The 21,943-nt window shown below is 25.4% G+C and overlaps 1 protein-coding gene across 13 annotated transcripts in view; it reads right to left on the bottom strand.

Annotated features, from left to right (window-relative positions):
- Zasp66 (PDZ_signaling and DUF4749 domain-containing protein Zasp66) overlaps positions 1-21,943 on the bottom strand; it is a 232,438-nt gene that overhangs the window by 10,864 nt on the left and 199,631 nt on the right. For 8 of the 13 annotated variants that reach the window (XM_075377122.1, XM_075377118.1, XM_075377117.1 and 5 more), the window contains 5 exons: positions 19,984-20,136; positions 18,379-18,432; positions 9,419-9,507; positions 8,139-8,183; positions 1,899-2,046 (listed from right to left, as the gene is read on the bottom strand). In XM_075377122.1, coding sequence (XP_075233237.1) covers positions 1,899-2,046; positions 8,139-8,183; positions 9,419-9,507; positions 18,379-18,432; positions 19,984-20,136 — 489 coding nt within the window. Of the gene's footprint in view, positions 1-1,898; positions 2,071-8,138; positions 8,184-9,418; positions 9,508-18,378; positions 18,433-19,983; positions 20,137-21,943 lie in introns of all 13 variants that reach the window. The other 5 variants (XM_075377124.1, XM_075377119.1, XM_075377120.1 and 2 more) reach the window with 5 other exon arrangements.

The raw sequence follows: 21,943 nt of genomic DNA, 5'->3' as shown, positions 1-21,943 counted from the left end.
CAAACAAACATTATTACTTTTATATATATATATATATATATATATATATATATTTATTTATATCTTATATAAAAAAATATAAGATTGCTAATGTGTACATTACAATCTATTCAACTTGTGAATAAAAAGCAACTTTATGGCCAAATGAGATGATGATATATATATATATATGACATTAAATGATTTGTAATTTTATACAAACTCAGGTCGACTATTCCTGAGATGTGTGGTTAATTGAATCCCAACCACCAAAGTAGTATACCAGTATCCACTATGTAGTATTGAAATCCATAAAAAGGTAACTTTCCTTTATTAGGTTTTGAACCTCAGAACCTTCAAATTTGAAAATCAGTGAAAATTTTTCAGTTTGAAGATTTTGTGATAACGAGGATAGTTTAATAAACTCTTTTTTTTACAATGTTAATGAATAACATAATTATTGGAAGAAATAATTTGATGAGGTTGATGCATGACTTTATATAAGACAAACAAAAATATATATGTGTATATAAAACAGCCAAATATCATTCTTTTTACATAATTTACAAAAATACAGTTTTAAAATCTTAATTATTGAATTTCTTTATAGAAATTTTTTGTGTATTATTTTTTTCCACAGAATGCTTTATTATCTGTAAAAATGTATAAAACAAAATTAGTAGAAAATTTATTTGCCAGAAAACTTTTGACTAAATGAAAATAAATATAAATATTGACTGAATGATCTCTATATAAAAAATAAAGGCTCTTTCTGATTAACTGTAAAGGATGAATCATTCTAAATGAATATAACTGTATGAAGATTATTTTTATATCATGTGATCACTAAGGATGACTAATGATTGAATAACAGCCAGGTTCTACTTTCATTTATTTTGGATGAATTAAATTGAACTGAACTACACAAGCAAAATTTCACTAACAGCTAATCAAGTTTTATATCAGCTATTTGTCATCTGTAATAATACATAACCAGTTTGTGGTAGTCCGTAATTCAATTTGTTAAATAAATAAAAAAATTGAAGTAAATTTAAAAAAATAAATTTTTTGAATGGAAAGATTTCACTCCTCATCTATAATGATAGTAATCAAAGTACATCTTTTTTATACTTAATGAATAGTGTTGATAATAATACAAAAAAATTACTAATGAATGCAGAAATATATATTACTTTTTACATTAACTTTGTCCATGTTCTTCTGATTACATAAAGATAGAGAAAAGGAAATTTTAAAAGATTGTTAAAGAATTTTTACTAGAATAAGCATTCTACATAATTAATTAAATTTACTCATCAAACTTCGGCAATATTATTTTTAATATTATATTTACATAATTAAGTATAATGTAATAATTACATGACTGAAGATTGCATGCTAGTTTTATGGATTCACTGACACTGAAAGAATAACACAGAATGCATTTTATGAATTTTTACAATAACAAAAATGTCTATTTTAATATGATGAAAAAAAAATTATTACAAAAAGACTATTTTTATTTCTCTCAAATGAAGCAAAACTCAAATAATAATCAAAGATTTATTTCAAGCTAAAATTTAAATTGTTTGAAGTCTGACTCAAGCAGCTGTTTAGTAATGTGAAAAAATACACACATATCTAATAATCAGGGTTGTTTTTTGTTTAAAATAAACCTTTTGGATGATTAAAAACCATCATGTAAACTAAATGTTATTTCATGGCAATAATAAAATCAATCAAAACACCATTTTTTTATGGTTTTCTACATAACAAAATACACATATAATAAAAATGTATCTTAATAGATGTATACTCATATAATAAAACTTAATGTATTCAGTTTGAGATCTAATAAAAAAAATTAAATACTAAACTAATATAAAATACATATAAAAATTAATTTAATGTAAATATACCTTGGGAGTAGAAGCCTTAACAGGTGAAAATACTTTAGTCTGTACAGGAACGGTAACTTCTTGAATTTGATCACCCAGTTCTGCCTCTTGTAAAGCTTTGTATGTTTCTGATTTTGCAGGATCATATACAACCGTCTTCTTGAAATTGCTGTTATTCAGGAAATGGGAATCACTTTGAAAAGGATGATTATAATAATAATGAGGTAATGAGGTGATAATAATGTTAATGGATAAATGAAGACAGATTTAATGTAGCGTAACATGAAAAATAAAAAATAGAAATGATTTTCATAAGTAATATGTAATTTAATAAAATGGATCATGAGAAATGAAAATGAAATAATTAACAAGTTTTATAAACAAGAATTTAAAATAAGATTGTTAAAAACTCAAAACATTCCATTTGTTAATTATTAGGGTAAATATATTATTAATATTATACACAAGTTTATTGTTTATTTTTGTTTTTATTTAAATCAAAAAAGCAAAATTGAATATTAATTTTAAATATATTAAAGATAAGGTTATGTTAAAAATAAAAATATAAGGTTAGGTAATAAAATAATTATTTTTGAGGGAAAGCATTAGAGGATGTGGTTTTATTTTTAAGGAAGGATAAATCAATAAAAATTCTACAATTAGTGTGCAGTATGAATTCAGTTCCATGTTTAAGCTAAGTACTATAACTACTTACATGTACTACAATTTACTACAACTGTTTCTCATAATAAACATAATTTGTGAACTTTATTACAAAAAAAAATAATTTTTTTATTTTATGTTTGTATTGAATTAAAACGATTTTTTTTGTACTGATTAAGTTTAAAATTCAATAAATACTTGCATTTGATCAAGGTAAATGCAAACAAAATCTGTTCTGGCTTCTTTTTAAAGTAGAATGTTTTAAAAATTAATCTTACTTTTTTATATTATAGACGGGTGTTTTCTGTAATACAATTTGAAAAGATTGAAGTTCTCTTCTAAGGAATTCTTTCAATAAATAGGAACTAACAAGCAATTTATTTAAATAGCAGACTTCTTTCTAAAGTTCATTATCAATTATTGAAAACATTAAGCAATTTTTGTATTTTTTGAGTCAATAAAAATAAATTATTAAAACTAACCTGAACTTATTTGTTCAATCTACATCTATTAATAATTGTTATCATTATTTTTTAATTGAACATAACATAAAGAATGGTATCAAATAAAAAAAAAGTGAGCACATGAAAATATTCATAGTGGAAACATAAACCTGTCCAATTGGGAAACTTGAAAAACATGGTTTTTTTCTTTTTGTATTATAAAAACGACTATATGCAATACCACAATGTATAATCATTTAATAAGTAATATGTCTAACTGATGTTTGGTTTGGTTAACTGCACATAAGTAGATCAAACATGAGTTAATTTAAAATAAATAGTATAGTGAACTTTGATGCTCCAACAATAAACACATAAATAAGGAAAAATTATCAAAAGAATTTTAACCAAAATGAGTCCTGTAACGTTTCAGAATTATTTACATAACTATTTTTTAGAATAATTACAACTATTAAACTAAATATTTTTCTTACAAATGTTATAACTAGAAAAAAAATCAGAAATTAAATGTACCTAAAGCTGAAATCCATCTTATTTAAAAAAAAAATAATAATAATAAATAAATAATAATTATAACTAATGTTTAAAGAATATGTGAGCTGTTCCAGGAACCCAAGTATGTAATATACCATAAGTAATCTTTAGTTGAGTTGAAAAATATCAATTTGAAAAGTGTTGTTTATTTTAGGAGTTAGAAATTTATGGTAAAAAAATTAATTAAAATCATAAAATCAAGGCTTATAATTAGTGATATGGTTTCCTGTAACACATCACTTATATACATATACATATATATATATATATATATATATATATATATATATATATATAAAAATATATATAGAGAGAGAGAGAGAAATGAAACAATTATGTTATTAGTGTTAATAGATTATTTCCATTATTAATCATAAAACTAAATTATTATTATTATTATATTTAAATGTAAAAATAAATTCTATGATTAATACATTATGATAATGACAAAGAAGAACTGAAATGATTTTACATTTAAACCTGTTCTTTAACAACTACTAACATTACAAAAATAAATAAATTTAAAAACAAGGTTTGCAGAAAATATTTTAATTTATTAAATTTAAAAAAATAAATGTTTATAGCTGTAACATTACACACATTCAGGATTATCAATATAATATACTAAAAATATATTATGGTATTGATCTTAACATCCTTTAACATGATTCAGTTAATGCTTTTAATATACTGGCAATAATGACCACTTTTTTTAAATAAAAAAATGCCAGTTCTTTTTTTGTAAATATCAAAATTCATCTGATGTATGTTAAAATTATATTACAACAGATTTTGCTCAGGATGGCATGATAATCTCCCAATTGAATTAGTTCTATAGAATAAAACACCCTAATATCAATAACCACCAGGTTTGGTAGGTTGTATTTATGTGTACTAGACACATGTATCATAGCTTTAAGCCAAATGAACATAATTACATGTGCATTTGGCATATGTGGAATACTGTGGGGAACTTACAATTTTCATTAAGACTATTCCAATAAATTGTAAAACTCAGCAAATGAATCATTGCATAACTACACTGGCTTATGATAAGATTTTGGTTTTGATCTGCAAATTAATTGGAAAACTAATTGGGAGTGGAACATAGTTGCTGGCTTCCTTAGATTCTTAATTTTCAATGATATGATCCTACAGCATATTACAGTTGTAGGGTATTGACTCTTGCAGTGATGATCAGATTATCTAAAAGGGCTTTTAGCTTTCTTGATCGCTAAATTTGAGCTAACTAAATAATTTTTCATAAGGATCAGCATTGAGAAACACACTGAAATTGATACTTTACAGAATCATCAGGGTAAAGTATTTCAAAACAAACTAAGATTTGCCCAGGAATGTACATATATATATGTATATTTTAAGATTATATAAATTTTATAAGTTTATTAATTTATAAAACTGAATTAAGGCACTAAAAAATCATACTGTAAACAGTAAATCAATAAATAAACTGATAATCATCCACATATCTATTTTCTGTCAATATATCAGTATATATGACTTTGTTAGCTAAAAAATACTATATAAAATATTACAGTGCTACCTTAGGAAGTTATATTAAGCCTAAGAAGTATAGATCAGAACACTAAACTAATTTTATCAGGTACCAGTCAACTCTTTTCCATTACAGTATCTTATATCACTAAATAATCACGCTTTAGACTAATCAGTAGTTATCATAATTGTAACAATAAACTTCATTGATGGTTAAAATGTAATTCAGCCAGATTCCTTACTAGGGGAATGCCATGTTTATCACTAGTTTAGAAATTAAAAGTATTATTACAATGGTACAAAAGATGATACACCTTAAAAATATTAACACTGACGACACATAAACATGAAAACTATGCAAGGCCTCAAATAAATTACATGTTAAATATTATTAGTGCATTTATTAAAATATATTTATATCATAAATAACTAATCTATCTCAATTCATTAAATTATTTTTATATTTTTAAGAGTATAAAAATATGCATTTTGCATGCAAATACAACGTGTTTCTGGTTTACCATAAATTTATTGAATTTCATGTTTTTAGGTAGTAATGTTTTAAAACTTAAAAATGCTAAAAAAATAATTGTACATATTATTTTTGAAAATTATGCAAGTAAACAACCTTTACTTCATTCAAGAAAACATCATTCAAGTACTATGCTTGTTATTAACTGTTCTTATGCTTATAAAATAACATAAAATATTTTTTTAAACAATATTGTCTTATAACATAAAGTAATTAAAATATTAACATTATGCAACCTTTTAATTGAAAAAAAGAAAGTAAATAAATAAATGCAAGTCTACAATGCATTATTTTAATGTTGCATGCTCTAAAATTTATAACATTAAAAAATAATTATTTTATTATAAAATTTGTTAAAATAATATATAGAAATGATTACCACAACCAAAACACATTAATAAACAGGAAATCATTTTCTGAAATATGTTTAGATGGTTGTTTAAAAGCAAAAAGGAAGGGTCCTAAGATAAGATAGGTGATGGATCTAAATTGGCATTAAAAAAATTTTTATATTTAATCAGTAACTAAACATTATGAATTAAATGTATAAATTATTAGCTCAAAAGCTGGTTTTCATACCATAAAAGTTGATTGATATTTATCAACCATTGCCCTGTACCCTCAGATCCAAACAGTTGCAGAGTTATCTACACCAATGGTTTTGCAGATAGTATATTTATTTGTTAAAGGTTGTTCATCTTAAGTGAGTAGAAGATCTATTAAATATGAAATCAAATAGTTAAATTTAATGTGTGTTATTTTTGTTCATTTAAAAAGTTATTACAAAATTTTGTATTGTTGAGTTAATGACTTTTAAGTAGTGTAAAATTTGCATATTTGGTTTGGTAATTAATTTGCACCTCTTTGTATATATACTTGTTCCTGTTAGATAAATAATAAAGATTAATTCTGTTATGTAGCTGAATCTTTGTTCAAGGTGCCGAAGAAGTATTTAATGCAATCATTATAGTTTAATTTTGTATTACTCTGTCTGGGTTGCCAAGTTTATCAATGTGTGCTTTATTAATATGATGTGATGTGATTTAATTCTTTTTCTATGGTTTTGAAGTACAAGAACATCCTATTTCCCAGAAAATGTTTGCTGTTTTGTAAGAATGGTTGTTCAATACATAAATTAAAACATACATTACATATTTTTTTCTACGAGATATGTTTTTGATGTTTTTTTATTCAGTACGTTTGTAAGTGTACGAGTTTAAAATTTAATATATTGTAATTTTATCAAAGTTTTTCAAACTATTTTTTTGAGAAATTCAATTTAGATTTTGTAAAAGTTTGTCATCTACTTCATGGAAATGCATTATCTTTTTTTTATTCGGCTTAAATTGGTTTTTATTTAAACAAATCTTTAAAAAAAAAGAAAAATCAGTTTTGTTAAATATTTTGAAAGGTTTCTTTAAATTTTTGGATATTATTTTTGTATAAGGGTAATATCATCTTCTTAATGAGAAAATGTCAGGCATGAATTGGAATATTTTTAAAGATTGTAGTTGAATTACACTTCTGAATTGAAATGATCATTAAATGTTCATTGATGTGTCAAAAGAACCATCAAACATACTCTGAAAAGAATCAACTGTTATTAATTTTATTAAGGTTTGTGGAAAAATAAATGCTAACTGCACTAGAATAAAATAATATATATATAATTTTTACTTAAAATAATAACTGGTTAAAAAAGAAACAAATTTATTCAATAAAAAAATTAGTACAAATACTTTCCGTTGAAAGCATTTTTTTATTTTACTTTATCAAAAAAAAAGAAAAGAAAAGTAAATGTGTAGAAACAAATATACAAATTGTAAAAGAAGATTAAAAGTATCTTTTGTCACTAATCATAATTAAAAAATATTTTTATAAAACTAAAAAAGGAAAAGATAAAATACAAAAAAAATACTACAAAGCACTGAGTGGTTTATGTAATGTTATATTGTAGTGTCAACTGGTAAAAGAAAAAGGGAAAGTCTTTGAAATGTGGTATATGAGGTTGTTAAAAATCAGATGGGCTGAAAACATGAAATGAAGAGATCTAAGATGACTAAAAAAGAAGAGAATATTGTGACAAAATCTAATGAAGTGATGAACTAAGTTGATGGGGTAATCACTAAGACATTTAGATTTAGAAATTTGATTATAGAGGAATGTGAAACATTAAAAAAATTATTATGAAAAATAGTTATCCATGAATAAGACAGATAACTGATATTCTTGGTAATAAGGACATAATTATTATCCTTGCTAATATTTTCACAATTCGACGTTAACTTTACATGTTATGACTTTCTTATGCTTCCTTATACTTAGTAGAAGGATAGTGAACATTAAAAGTACATACAAAAAAACCTAAAATTTAATTTAAAATATTTTAAGATTAGTGACAAAATGTAATCTAACATAAACTATAATTAATTACTATAAAAGGGAATCCAGATAATATAAAATAAACTTAAAAAAAAAATTATATATAGAACAGAGTGATAGTACGATAGCCAAAACAATTACAAGCAATTCTACAACTCGAGCATTACTTGCCTTACTCTTGTTGGCGTTAATCGGCCATATGTGGGAGCCGTATATCTACAGAATAATATAAAAATACACAGTTTTAACCCAAACTTAAAATAAATTATGAAGATATTCTAGAATTAATACAACTAAAAGATATAAATACAGTGGGCAAGATATTTTAAAATTGTTTTTAATTAAGGACATTTCTGTTTGACAATGGATTAGTTTTTTATCAGTCTAATGGAATAATTTTTCATACAATAATATTTTTTTCAGATTCAGTGAGATTAATATTAATTTTTAACCTATTATGTACTATTCCAATAATGTTATGCCAACTCAGAAATGCTGGATATATTATTACCAGTCCCAGTTGCAACAACAATTTCTGTTGGTTACTAATATGCCAAAGTAACAATTTCTATTTGAAAGGATATAATTTATTAATTTTTATATTAACTTTTCTTTGGCCAAAACCATTTGCTTATAAATCAAACTTTTGATATAATATACTTTTATCTCAGTTTTCTAGATCAATTTATGGTTTTTAGAAGTTGTTTAGTTGGATACTTTTACACACCATACAATTCTGGTGACAGGAAAATTTTTCCTTGATAAAATTCTGATCCTTTTCTGAAGGGAAAACAGTTAATTTGTTTCAGAACTGGTCAGTAAAGATCATTGATCAGTAATATGCAGCTTTCACCCTATGTAAAGATAACACAATATCCTGAAGGTTTATAATTAAGTGTGCAAGCCCATGAAGGAGGCTTTGAGGTACACTTTTAAGTTGGATTGTTTGCATTATTTTGTGTTTATCTACGAGTTAATCTACCCCTTATTATTCTTTTTCCTTATATTTGATCTCTTTCTTCCTAATAGTATTTCATGGATTTGGATTTGTCTAAATGGTCAATGGATTTGTGCTAAGGTTGTGAGAACATCTTTGAGATACTGCATTCTTGATATTTTTTGGTGTAGAGGTAGGGGCAACTCTTCCTATGAATCAATCTGTTTACAAAGTACTTTACAAAGAGTCATTGTGTACTGCACAGAACAGTTCATGACTCATGAACTAGTTCATGAGCCATGTTGTAATTTAAAACTTGTGCGATATATATGAGTTATTTTCAAAATATAAGTATTAAGAATTGTAAATGACATATCTCTCAACTCAAAATGACCTCTTAGAAAAACAATTTTAAGATATAAATATTCTATTGAATATCAGCAATCTTATATTAATATAACAAAAAATAATAATAAAAGTTTGTAATAAAATGCTAATTTAAAAATATACTTACGGGGCAATTCCAGTTTGAGATTGAATTGTGTCCTTAATATTTTGATCGGAATAAAGTCCAATAGGTGTGTTAAACTGCTTGTGAACAACCTGAAATCAAATGCTAATTTAATGTTAATGATGTTTTGTGTATGATGCTCAATGAGGAAAACAATTTAAAAGAAATGATTAATCTTCATAGATTGAATTAGTATTACTTCTACTTAATACTGCATATTTCAACTTTTTTTTCATCCATCTCTTTATTATGATACAGCTCAAAATTGGTAGAAAGTTTTTTTTTAAATGAGTATTTTTAACTTAAGTAAATAAAATTTGACTTAAATAAAGTTAGTTCTTAAATTTTTGAGATAAATTAATAATACTTATGCAGCCCAAAATTTTCTGAAGATTTGTTTTAATAGTCAGAAATTTTGTAACATGATAGATATTCACTGGACTTAAAATTTTATTTTATCACAATACTTTCTTTGAGCAAACAATCTTGTATTTGAGAAAACATACAATAAATTTGAATAAAGAACTGATTAAGATGACAGTCATAAAACTAAAAAATTTTAATTTAATTGTTGGTAATTATTTTTAACTTTGTCAACTTCAAAAAGTCAAAAGTTAAAGAAGAGTTGAAAAAATGTTTGGTAATTTTATATTTGTAAGAATAGGTTTTTTGTAGTTTTTTTACTTTCATAAAAAAATATTTTATTATTGTTTAAAATATGGGTAAAAGGGTATACAAACACCAACTCCGAAAAAAAAATATTTTTGAGAAATAAAAAACCTGCATCTAAAAAATAAGAAATGAGAAATTATATAGGCTATTGCAGAGGAGGAATTAAGGTTCATGGAGTTAATGAATGTGTTTTACTTTATTTTGTTTATCCTAAGATCTCTACCTAATTTCCTTTCAAATTTTGCACAAAAATATTTTGCATATTAAAATGATATAAGGCTGTAATCATTTCACTATATATCCACTTACGTCAATGATAAAAATGGCTGCAATACTTTCATGTAGATAATGTAATTTTTTTGTTTATAAAATTTTCTATGTAAATTTTTTACAATTAACCAGTAAAACAGCTTACAACTGATTTCACCGGTGCTAAGTAGGGGATAAAAAAGATTTCCACCTAAAGTTAAGAAAAACTTCAAATTTACTCAATACGACAATGGTTACATGTGAAAAAAATTTCACATGTTTAGCATACGACAAGCCCGATCTTCTTACAATTTCAACATTTTGGTCATCCCTTGCCGCAAGGATTGGTCATATCAAAAATTGTTTCAGACAAAGGTTTTAGGTAATGTTTAGAGGACTAAAGACCACTTTTGATACTGTGCCTATTACGAGAGGTATGATTTTTTTTAATCTTCAAAACCCCATTTTTTCCACCCCCTGGGGCAATGGTTGATGATATCAAAAAAGTTTATTTAGATAAATTTTAGTCCCTTTCCAAAGAATAGTAGGAACTTTAAACAAATTTGATATTTTACTTAATAAGAAAGTTATAGCAATATTTTGTTTTTTCAAAAAAGCCCCCCTATTTCCACCCCCATGGTCTGATCTTGCCCATTAACGAACTTGACCAATATTTTTGGTCATTTTATGTATCAATTTGAAAGTAGTTGGCATAAAATTACCACAGTTATGATGTCCAAAAGAAAGTGAAATACACACCCACCCACACACACACACACCCACAAATTTATCTACTTAATTCTAGCATTTACTGGATAATGGTAAAGTTTATAACTTCTAAGCTAAATAATAATAATAACCAGAATAGAAAAATCTTTTAAGGATGGAAATCTTTTTTAGTAATCATGGCTTCACACACAATCTAAAAATATGTAAAAATGTTTCACACAGAACTGGTCACTGAAGAGGAAAAAATAATTTGAGAGTCAAACTTTCAAAGTTTCAGTTGGGGATAATAGAGAAACTTGTTTGTCTTTTAAAGCTAGATAAAATAAATGTTAAGTAAGGTAATACAGTACAAAAATATAGCTTTTTAAATGTATGGTTACAGAATATGGATGGTGAAAATGAAAGTAAAAAGCTGGTCTAAGAGGTTGGGAAGGAGCAATGATTACAGAGGGATAAAAAGCAAAAGGATGAGAATTGTAAACTAGGAATGGAAGTAATAATAAATGTTATTTTACAGATATTGATTACTTATCTTTTAAAAATTAAATAATTTTCATCCCTCTGCATATAGATTTAGATAAATTTTTGACAATAACTCATAAAATGACTCTTATAACATACTGAAATATCAGTGTAGTATAGATGGTATTAATCTTCTTCTCTACCAGTAATAATGTCATGGATATACTGCTAATCAAATAATCTTTGCTGTCAAATGATTGGTGAAGTATCATGTTTGTATCCGATCTGCCAATTTCCGATAGCCAGTAAAACTAAAGATACCTTTTAGATGTTTAATCTTTAACCTTATTTTAGGTAATTCAAAATATCCAAATTAATAAATAAAAATAAATTCCTACTTATTACTAAATTAATATAAAGAATTTTTTAACACATGTATATTAAATAAATGTAGTAATTAAGATCAAACAATGCCATAGCCGTGCTAAGAACAAACATCCCATATTATGTCTACAACACAAATTATTTCCTTTTTTATTCACTTATGTAAAAGTAACTGTTACATCAGAAAAAAAAATCACATACATATAAATATATATATATAAATAAAATTTATTGTCCCATCCCTAATTAGTTAAATTAATTAATTAGTTGTTAGTAAAAAATTAAACAAAAAATACAAATATCAAAATTTGTCCTTTCAGTTATATAAAGATTGTAGTAAGATTACTAAAACTTAGTAAGTTTGTTTTTTTAGAAAAATTAAAATGAATGTTGATTTTTGTACTATGGTATGTGCATAATCTTCTGTAATATATTTTGATAATTTATGTTTGAGTATAAATGTATAAAATCTATATGAATGTAAGTGAATATATTCATATTTTATCCAGTTATGAAGACTGAAAAGTGTAAAAGTGAAATTCTTTTAAAAGACAATTGAGCAGCACCTACTTCTAGATATAAGCATTCTGAAGTAATAATGTCTATTTGAAAGAACATATCTTTTTTATGTTTGTTAGCATTATGAATTTTTTAGCAATAGATGTTTTTTTCCAGCATTTTATGCAACATGTTGTAAAATGTAGACACAAACATTTATATATGGTTGTTATTTTATTGTATTAATGGTATATATTGAAAAGCTGTATGTATGCACTGTGAAGGACAATTTATGGTTTTTATTTTTTAGATAAGTAATTTTTTAGATTGAATATCTGATAAATATTCAATCAATTATAATGGACTTTATATAATTTGAAATCTATTTTGGATGACATAGAGTCTAGGAGATTGAATACTTTGTTGTTTTCAAATTATCTGATGGCTGTAGGATGTAGTTTATTGATGAAAGTGAAAATATGAATGAGAATGCTTTGTGTTACCTTGTATAAGAGAATAATGCCATCAACGCACCACTGTAAAATGCATATTTTTCTTTGCATACTTATGTGAATTTTTAGTATTAAAAAATTATATTGACCATTAGATTATGAACAGGATGGATCAGTGGATTCATCTCTTCCAGATGTTTTTAATCTTTCATAGTGAATGCTCCCCTAATGATTAAACTGCTCATTATTCTGTTAATTTAAGATAACCAATCACCACCATTTAAATTCATCAATACATCTTAGTTGAATTAATACAATACAAAACTGAATCAAAAATTTTTCTATATGAGTGATACCATTTCTAAGATGAGTGGTGATTCAAATATTTATTTCTTATCTGATCATACCAGGAGGAGGGTAATGAGTTTTTGAGTAATATGTTTGTTTGTGCTCCTATAACTCATAACAGCTAAAATAATATGATGAAATATACTATTTAGTACAGTAATAAGCTAGAGAATTCCAACTTAATTAAGGTCATATTGTTTTTGTATTTCATTTAAACTTTTAATTTAGTATAAATATAATTTGATCAAGATTAACTGAAATGTGTGATTTTATATAGATTGGTTTTTTGTTTTGTTAATTTTTTACAAGTTGAATTTTATTAAAGATACAGATGTACTACAGCATAATAGTTACAGAATATAAGTATTAAAAAAATTCTATGCTAATATATTTTCCAAAGAATATCCAAATAAAAAAACAATGATGAAAAAGTCAGTAAGATCAGTTGAAAATGTTAATAATTGAGATATCCAAAATTAGCAATTTCATGCATAGTTTCTGGAAAATATAGGCTCTGTATTTAATTTTTTTAGTTTGTACTTCGTACTACAGTCTATTTATTGAATATTAATTATTTTATTTAAACATGATCAACATATAAGGGTACAGACCTCTTCAACTTACCAAGATTTTACTTGATATTGAAAGAAAAGTTTTTTATTTGTTTGAAAACAACATTATTTGATAACAGAATAGGAAACAATGATATTAATAGGCATGGTGATTTGTATGTTAAATATCATAACCATTAATGATGTGGTGATCTGACATGGGTCACAGTTCATTACTGAAAACAATAAATTCATTCTCAAGAATAACAATCATTTCATGCCCAGCTTGCTAGGGAAAGTGAGGAATGAAGCAAATACCTGATCCCTTCTTCACTTAGTGAAATGCTATTGCATATAAACATGAAAACCTATTTAAATACAATGATATTATATTCTACAAGGATAACCTTCACCACTTGGTTTGGATATATAATTGACATCATTACTTTTTAAAGAAAGCACACCTTCTAATTGGAGCTTATAGTATATTATGTACTTTTTATGTGTCACATATGTAATGGTGATATATAAATAGTGATTTTTGAATAGGAAACTGATAAAAGAAATGTATTTGAATAGGGAAATAGCTGTAGAAAAATCTATTATCAAATTAAATAATTCTTGCTTATTTTTTAAATATCTCAAAGAAAAGTGCAAAGGAAACATGATATATTCTTTTCATTTATAAAAGGAAATGGCCATCACTATGTAACGTTTTGCTCATTAAATTTTTCCAATTCTACTCATGCTTTATCATAAGATTACCTTTACACTAATAACCTTAAGTACATACATGAGACAAAGACACTTACAATTTTAATATTACAGTGTAGTTTTTTAAACAATATAAAATTATTTTTGACAATTTAGAATTATGAAAGGCAGATCTGAGAATTTTTTAAAAGAACTTTAATTTAAAAAAATTAAATTAACTACTTAAGTATGTACATTTCTTATTGAATTACAAAAATATATAGAAAAACTTTAAAAAAATAATAACATTATAACTTTTTAACAAAATAAAAAGTCAACTTCATAAAAATAATAAAAAAAAATAAATAAATTTTGTTAAAAATATATAAATTTGTAACATGATATTAATAGTAAACATTATAAATAAGTTACGCTTAGATATATAACTTATATGTATACAGTTGTTATAATTCTTGGAGAGAAAATTAGTTCTGGAACCAAGCCATATAATGGAGATCTGGTGCCAACTTTCAACACTTGGACCAAAATAATCTTTTGCATATTGCAGTTGTTCATGTTGTCCATCAAAATAATATTTTTTATAGAAACAAATGATTTAATTAATTTTTATTTTTCACTTATTGTTCAGAGATATTAAAAAAATATTAATTAAATTTGATAAAACTAATTAAATTTTTTAATTTATTAATAATTATATTTTTTTTAAATTTCAGATAAGATTAAATTTCATGAGGAAAAGAAGCCTTGGATTTATCCAGTAGACAATATAACCATTAGTTGAATTTTTTGTGGATCCCCAGAAGAGGAACAAAATTCTTTGCACAGTTCCATCAGAGGTTACAATCCCCACAAAATTTTGATAAAAATGCAGCCATTTGGCCGACTATTAGAAGTTGATGCCACAGATGGTACAAGGGTAGTAGCTGATCCAAATCCGATGGTATTTATTTCAGTAAGGAGTAAAGAATAGGAAAATGAAAGGTAAGGAAAAGAAAGGAATGATCAATTTAGAAGAACGACCTCTGATCAGGATAGGTAGTAACTAAAATTTTTAAATTTAATTGACACAAGATTTTTTTTTGAGAAGTATCTACAGCTCTCTAACTTAAATACAACCAGATTTCATAAAATTCTATCCTGGTAATATCTTCTACTAACCAAATTTCTTGCTACCATTATACCTTCCTATTTGCTTTTGGGTCTTCCTAAACAATGTTTGCATCTAAATTTAACAAGTGTCAGTTTTAAATTTGTATTACAAATAGATAAATATTAAATCAGATTTGATATTACAGTATAGAGAAGGATACTGAATTAATGTACAGTATTTGTGTAAATTGTAAACATGTAGTATTGTATTAAGTATTTTTAAATTTATAAATTAATATAATTATTATTAAATTTACATGCAGTTGTACTGAAAGAAACACATAACAAAATTTGAATAAAATCATCACACTATTTAAAAAAAAAAGTATATATGTAAAACTCTTTTTGCCAATTAAGTTATATCTCAATATTAAGTCCTGAAGGCTGAAAAAATATTGTAAAGTTACAGAATAAACCTCACTTACTATTATAATTTAAAAAAAATTTTTTACAATAAAGAACCTTAAAAAAATATTTATATAAACTTTCATTTAAGGTTTGGAATAAATTCATATATAAATTATATATATAAAAAAACTAATATTTTAATACACTAGGATTAAAAATTAATTTAAAATAAATCACATGAATATTTCAATAAAAAAAATTTGGGTTAAACATTAAGTATCTTGTAATAGTGTAATAGAATCAAACACTAATTCAAACAGAGTCAGTTGAAGAACTGACTGATGTTTAAATTATTTGTCCTATTTTTCAATTTAAACTTATTCATTAACAGTGGAGCAATGATAAACTATAACAAATCATTCTCTTTGATCATTGTTGACTTTTAAAGTATTAAAAAATTATAATCATACATTTGTGTAATTTACATTCATATAATCTGTAAATTTTACACATGCATTTTTGTAAAAATAGATCAAGAGTTGAATTCATTAAATGAAAAAAAAGAAAAAAATAACTTGTGGGATTTAATCATGTTATTATGTAATTATAACTGTTCGATTATACTAAACACAGATTATCTAGAGATATGAGAGAAGTTTAAAGATACACAGAAAATCTCATATTCTGTCTTACAAAGAATGCAAAGTAGACAGTGAGTGAGTCAGTGAATTGCTCATGCCTTAAATGGTCATTACTAGTAAAGGTGGTCTTTCTTTCCACTTTATAAGTTTTAATTAATGTACCTGAGCAGCAAATTTACAGAAGAGTTGCACAGTAAATTATTATTTAATTTTTGAAAATGAAAGGGTTATCCTGCATCTGATTTATATTACTTTACAAAGTCTGTCTGAGGATGAGTGTCTATTTCAATCCAGAGTGTATGAATTATTCAAGCCATTTTGAGAATCGGGAATAAACTAAACTGTACACTTGTTATGAAAATCAAAGTTGAAGCAGTTGCTTGAGAAAGTTAGAGTATTACTATTATGAAAGTCTATGAAAAACTTGAATTAGATTTAAGGAGTGTATAATATAAAGATGTAATTTCAAATTTATCAAAGTGAGTGGCAAGATGAGTTACTTCATTTTTCAGTCTGAACTGCAAGAAAAATAACTGATTGCTACCACATAACTTCTGCAGCAATACAGCAATGATAGAGACAAGTTTTCAGATTACAATATTTGTGATAAAACATGGATGCACTACTATTTCATCCCAGAATCAAAATGATCAAGTGCATTGTCACAATTAAGCTCACTTTCAGAACTATGGTTGAGAGAAAAAATTGTAAACAACCTTAAAAGCATAGAAAAGATGCAAGATATTCATTTTCATTTAACAATTAAAAAATTTCAATTTTGAAAAATTAAGAGGTCATTCCGTTTAAGGTACATATGAGACTTAAAGATCAGTTTGATGATGAGTGTCTCTCTCAGTTCAAAGTGTATAAACGATAAAAGTTGTTGATAAAGGGCTAGAAAATAGTTTAAAATGAACCATATGCTCATTGCTGGAAAACTTTAGTTACTAAGATAAGCAGTTACTAAAACAAATTTCAGCCACAAACAGACTTAACTTTATAAATTTATTTGAGAAAACTGGAGAATTTTTACTTGGGAAATCACTAAAACTTTTAAATTGAAAGATATCTCAATAATAACATAGTGAATTCTTTAGCAGCCTGAAGTAAACAAAAATAGCTATTTGAAAGTGGTAGATACAATTGGCTTCTCTAATAGCTTACGATGAAATATGAGTTTATTATTTCATCCTAGTCAAAAAGTTACTATGTAGTAATAAAATTTTCAGTCTCATTCCTTCGTGGAACATGAGTAACTACATTTTCACCTGGGGGAAAAATAACTTTTTTGACTAACACGGAATCTCTATCTTGATTTTCTTGCAATAGTTATGACTGCTCAGTTCTGTGCTAAAATCTTAAAAAAGAATGAAGCCTGCTATTGGTTTCAAGAGAGGAGCCATCAGTTTTTCTTCCAAAACAATGTTTAAGCCTCCCACTGTGGCTTTTTAAGTACGGAAATGGTTGAGAGCTCAAGTAGGAGCTTGTTTATATTTGAATCCTTTTGTGTGTTTGCACACAAAAAGGATTCACACACACACACACACACACATATATATAATGAAAAAAGTCTTGGGAATAAAATTATTAGTATTATTAAACAATCTATAACTTTAAAATAATTAAGGAGGTTTATCCTGATATATGAGAAAATTATATTAAAATTAATTTTTTTTTATTAATAGGAATTCAGATGATGCAATAAACTTGTAAAAAAAGTGTATTAACAGGGGAAAAAATTGCAAATTATGGTTAAATAACAAGACCTGCTTTCCTGAAGGATCTTCACCAACAATTCTTGAAATAACTGAATCCGCCACCTAAATTTGAAAATGTTAAATAAAATCAATCTATAACTATGCTACGCTAAATTAGTTCAAAATTAAGCAAGATCTATACTATTTATACTAACGTATAAAAAATAACTTAAATTTTTTTTTTTTATTATAATTTCTCTCAGGTAAGCTTATTAGATCTTGAACTGTGTTAATTATAGTTGCAGTTAAGAAGAAGTGTAGTGTAGATAAGATGGAGTTGAACAAGATATTTTCAACATCATTAAACTTATACCATTCTATTACATTTGGTTTTAATATACAATATTAATATTACAAATCAAGAATTTGAAAATGCAGAAAAGACAGAAATATGATTCTAATAATTAACTAATATTAAAAAAACAATTTAGAACAGGTTAGGTTAAGCTAGGTAAACAAGCATATAAATTCTCTCACTACACTACTTCCAACTGCTATCTGCACCACAAAAAGATTTATCATGTTAAAACACAAATAAAATACAGCCTAAATATATTTTATTTATATCATGAGAGCTTTGCATAATTTATTATATCAATAAATCTTGATGTAATAATCTGTTCATTATGTTTTCTTTTTTATCTACAGTTAAAGGCAAGTAAGGAAATGGAACTGATCATTCACATCATAATTTGGCATAAAATTTCTATACCTATAAAGATTGTGACGACATGATCTTGGCCTTTAGTTATTAGTTACCAAAATTCGATCAGTTCTTTTGACAAATCCATTTGTTAAAATAAAAGTATAAAATCAGTAATTTCTAATAACAATGGAGATGTTATTTGTTTAAATGCATAATGAATCCGTTGACATAATCTATGAAAAGTAATGTTACTCTTGCACAAAAACTGAACCTGAGACCAACTGTACGTCAATCAATATTATTTTATTATATAAAATACTTTTTCAACCTAGTTTTCATTTTTATTGTTCAATGCTTAATTGATTAAACATCAAGAAATTGTAATAATATAAGAATAAGTTTTTTTTTTTTAGTATTCTACCAGGATCATTCAACACATAAAGCATACAATTATTTCATATGACATCTAACTCATAAAATGAGTATGTAAGTTACAGACAATCATGTAAGTCATGTAAGTTACAGACAATTTCAGATAGCAACACTCAAATCCTTATTTTTTATTTAATTTATGTTTTATGCATAAAATTTATGTTCATCACATACATTAACACTTATTTATTATATAAAAAAATAATAAATAGATGAGCTATTTCATTATGTAATACATACAAACAGTTATTTTGAAGAAATAGTGTTATTCCAAAAAAATAACTGAATTTTGTGCTCTGTCATTCATAAATAACTACAAAATAAGAAGACTCAACATTAACTTTGCAATCTTTGTATTCATCGCCAAACAGAAGCAATGGATATTACACATACTGACAAGAGAAGTTAAAAATGATCAGGCTAATCACATTAACCTATTTTGTACCTCTAACTGTAATATTTCCATAGAACAAAATAATCTTTTAGAGTATTAATTTAAAATAAATAATCAATTAAAAGAAAATAAATTAAATTACTTTTTGTTTCATGACCACATCATGTGGGTAGAGAGTATTTGGAGGAGGTGCCCTCATAGCAGGGTTTGGGTGGTGTCGTAAGTAGGATTCTGTTGGAGCGGCATCCTTCTTGACCTTAGCACCTGGTAATACAAGTGGAGTTGTACGGTAAGGCTGTAAACAAAAAGAAAAAGTTAGATAAAAATAAATACTTTTTTTTTTTTTTTTTGGTTTATTGGAACAAGGAACAAATTTGAGAAATGTCCATAAATTTGAGCCTTGTGCTAATGTAATCTGTCCTAATGTATCGTAAAATATAATTAAAAATACCTATAATGGCAATCATTGAATTGTTGCAAAGAATGCCTTTCAAACAATTTATTCCTGTGAAAAAGAGTTAAACATTAATTCCATCCTGATAAAATGTTACTTAGAAAAAAACTTGATTAGTAAAAGTTAAAATTATTGAATTCATAAATTATACATACCTTGTAATTTGAATTGAAAAATAATTTCATCCAAATTGGATGAAATAACAATACAAGAATTATTAATCTATGATAACACACTATTGATTAATGTTATAATGAAAAGATGATTAAAATTTGTAATTCACTGTATAATTTTATTAAAAAAAAGAATACAATTTATTTTTAATTAATAGGTGTAGGTAGACTGTTATAAAATAATACATTAGTCATAATAATTTGTGAACAGAAAGATCATTCGTATGAAATAATGTTATAGTTTAGATTATCTGATTGGCAATGGATGAAAGTATAATTTTTGGCTAAATTCCAAGATTATGATTGCATATATGGCATATTATTACAGTTAATTTTAATAAAATCAACTTATTTTATGGCTGGCCTACGTGGCGCGAGTGGTAGCGTCTTGGCCTTTCATCTGTAAGTTCCAGGTTCAAATCCCGGTCAGGCTTGGCATTTTCACATGCTACAAATCATTAATCTCTTCCTCTGAAGCAATACCTATGGTGGTCCTGGAGGTTAAAAAAAACTTATTTTTATGAAACTTAATATTGAAAAAGTAAAATGCGATGAAATTTAATCCATATATTTCTATTGGCTCAGTATGCTGATATGCAACAATATATTTGGTTCAGTGAAGCAGGCAACAGAAAACCACTTGACTTTAATTCTCCACAGAAAATTCTAATATTGGGGAGCTTGTTATTCTTAAGAATGATTATATTATTCTCAGAAGTGACTTTTGACTTTTGTCAGGTTGCATATAAGCATTTGTTTATAGGTTTTAGCATATTTAAAATAAACATGTACTTAAGCACAATTTATGTTTAAAAAATTCTCATGTCTGGCCTGATCATTCATACCTGAAACAATACTGTTAATTGCATCCAATGAAAAAAGTTAACTGGTTGTATGACATTCAAATTCAATTTGAAACTTATATCATAAATGATATTGAACCTAGTATCATGTTATTGAATCTATGACTATATCATTCATTATTTATCTGTTTAGAGAGGTCCCTTAAACCATCTGAATAAAATAAATTAATTTGCAATTTTAGATATACCAGGTAAAAGCTTATTGTATTTATTTTCTGTTACAAACATAAAAGCAGACAAATTGCGATAACAAGTTGATGAGTACAAATTAAAATATTGGCATTTAGTTTCTATGAACATGAAACATTTACAATTACAATAACATGAAACATGTATGTTTCATGTTATTAGATCCTAACATGAAAATACAAAGTATATTTTGTTACTCCCAAGCTATTAAAAAATCCTTTTTTTGACTATGATCATCCCTATGTTTAGCAATAAGAGAGGCATCACTCTATTGTGCTTTTAAACTTAGAGACTAACTCAATCAAACTTTTCTGAATAAACAGGACTCTGAGAACTACTGAATGGCCACAATGTTTCAAATGATTAATGCTTTGCGATTTTTTGCTCTGGAAAATCATGAAAGGCATGGTGGTATCCTCTTAA

Source organism: Lycorma delicatula, chromosome 10 (assembly GCF_047948215.1).
Source record: "Lycorma delicatula isolate Av1 chromosome 10, ASM4794821v1, whole genome shotgun sequence".
Taxonomy (NCBI): domain Eukaryota; kingdom Metazoa; phylum Arthropoda; class Insecta; order Hemiptera; family Fulgoridae; genus Lycorma; species Lycorma delicatula.
This window is presented reverse-complemented; position numbering and strand designations above follow the sequence as displayed.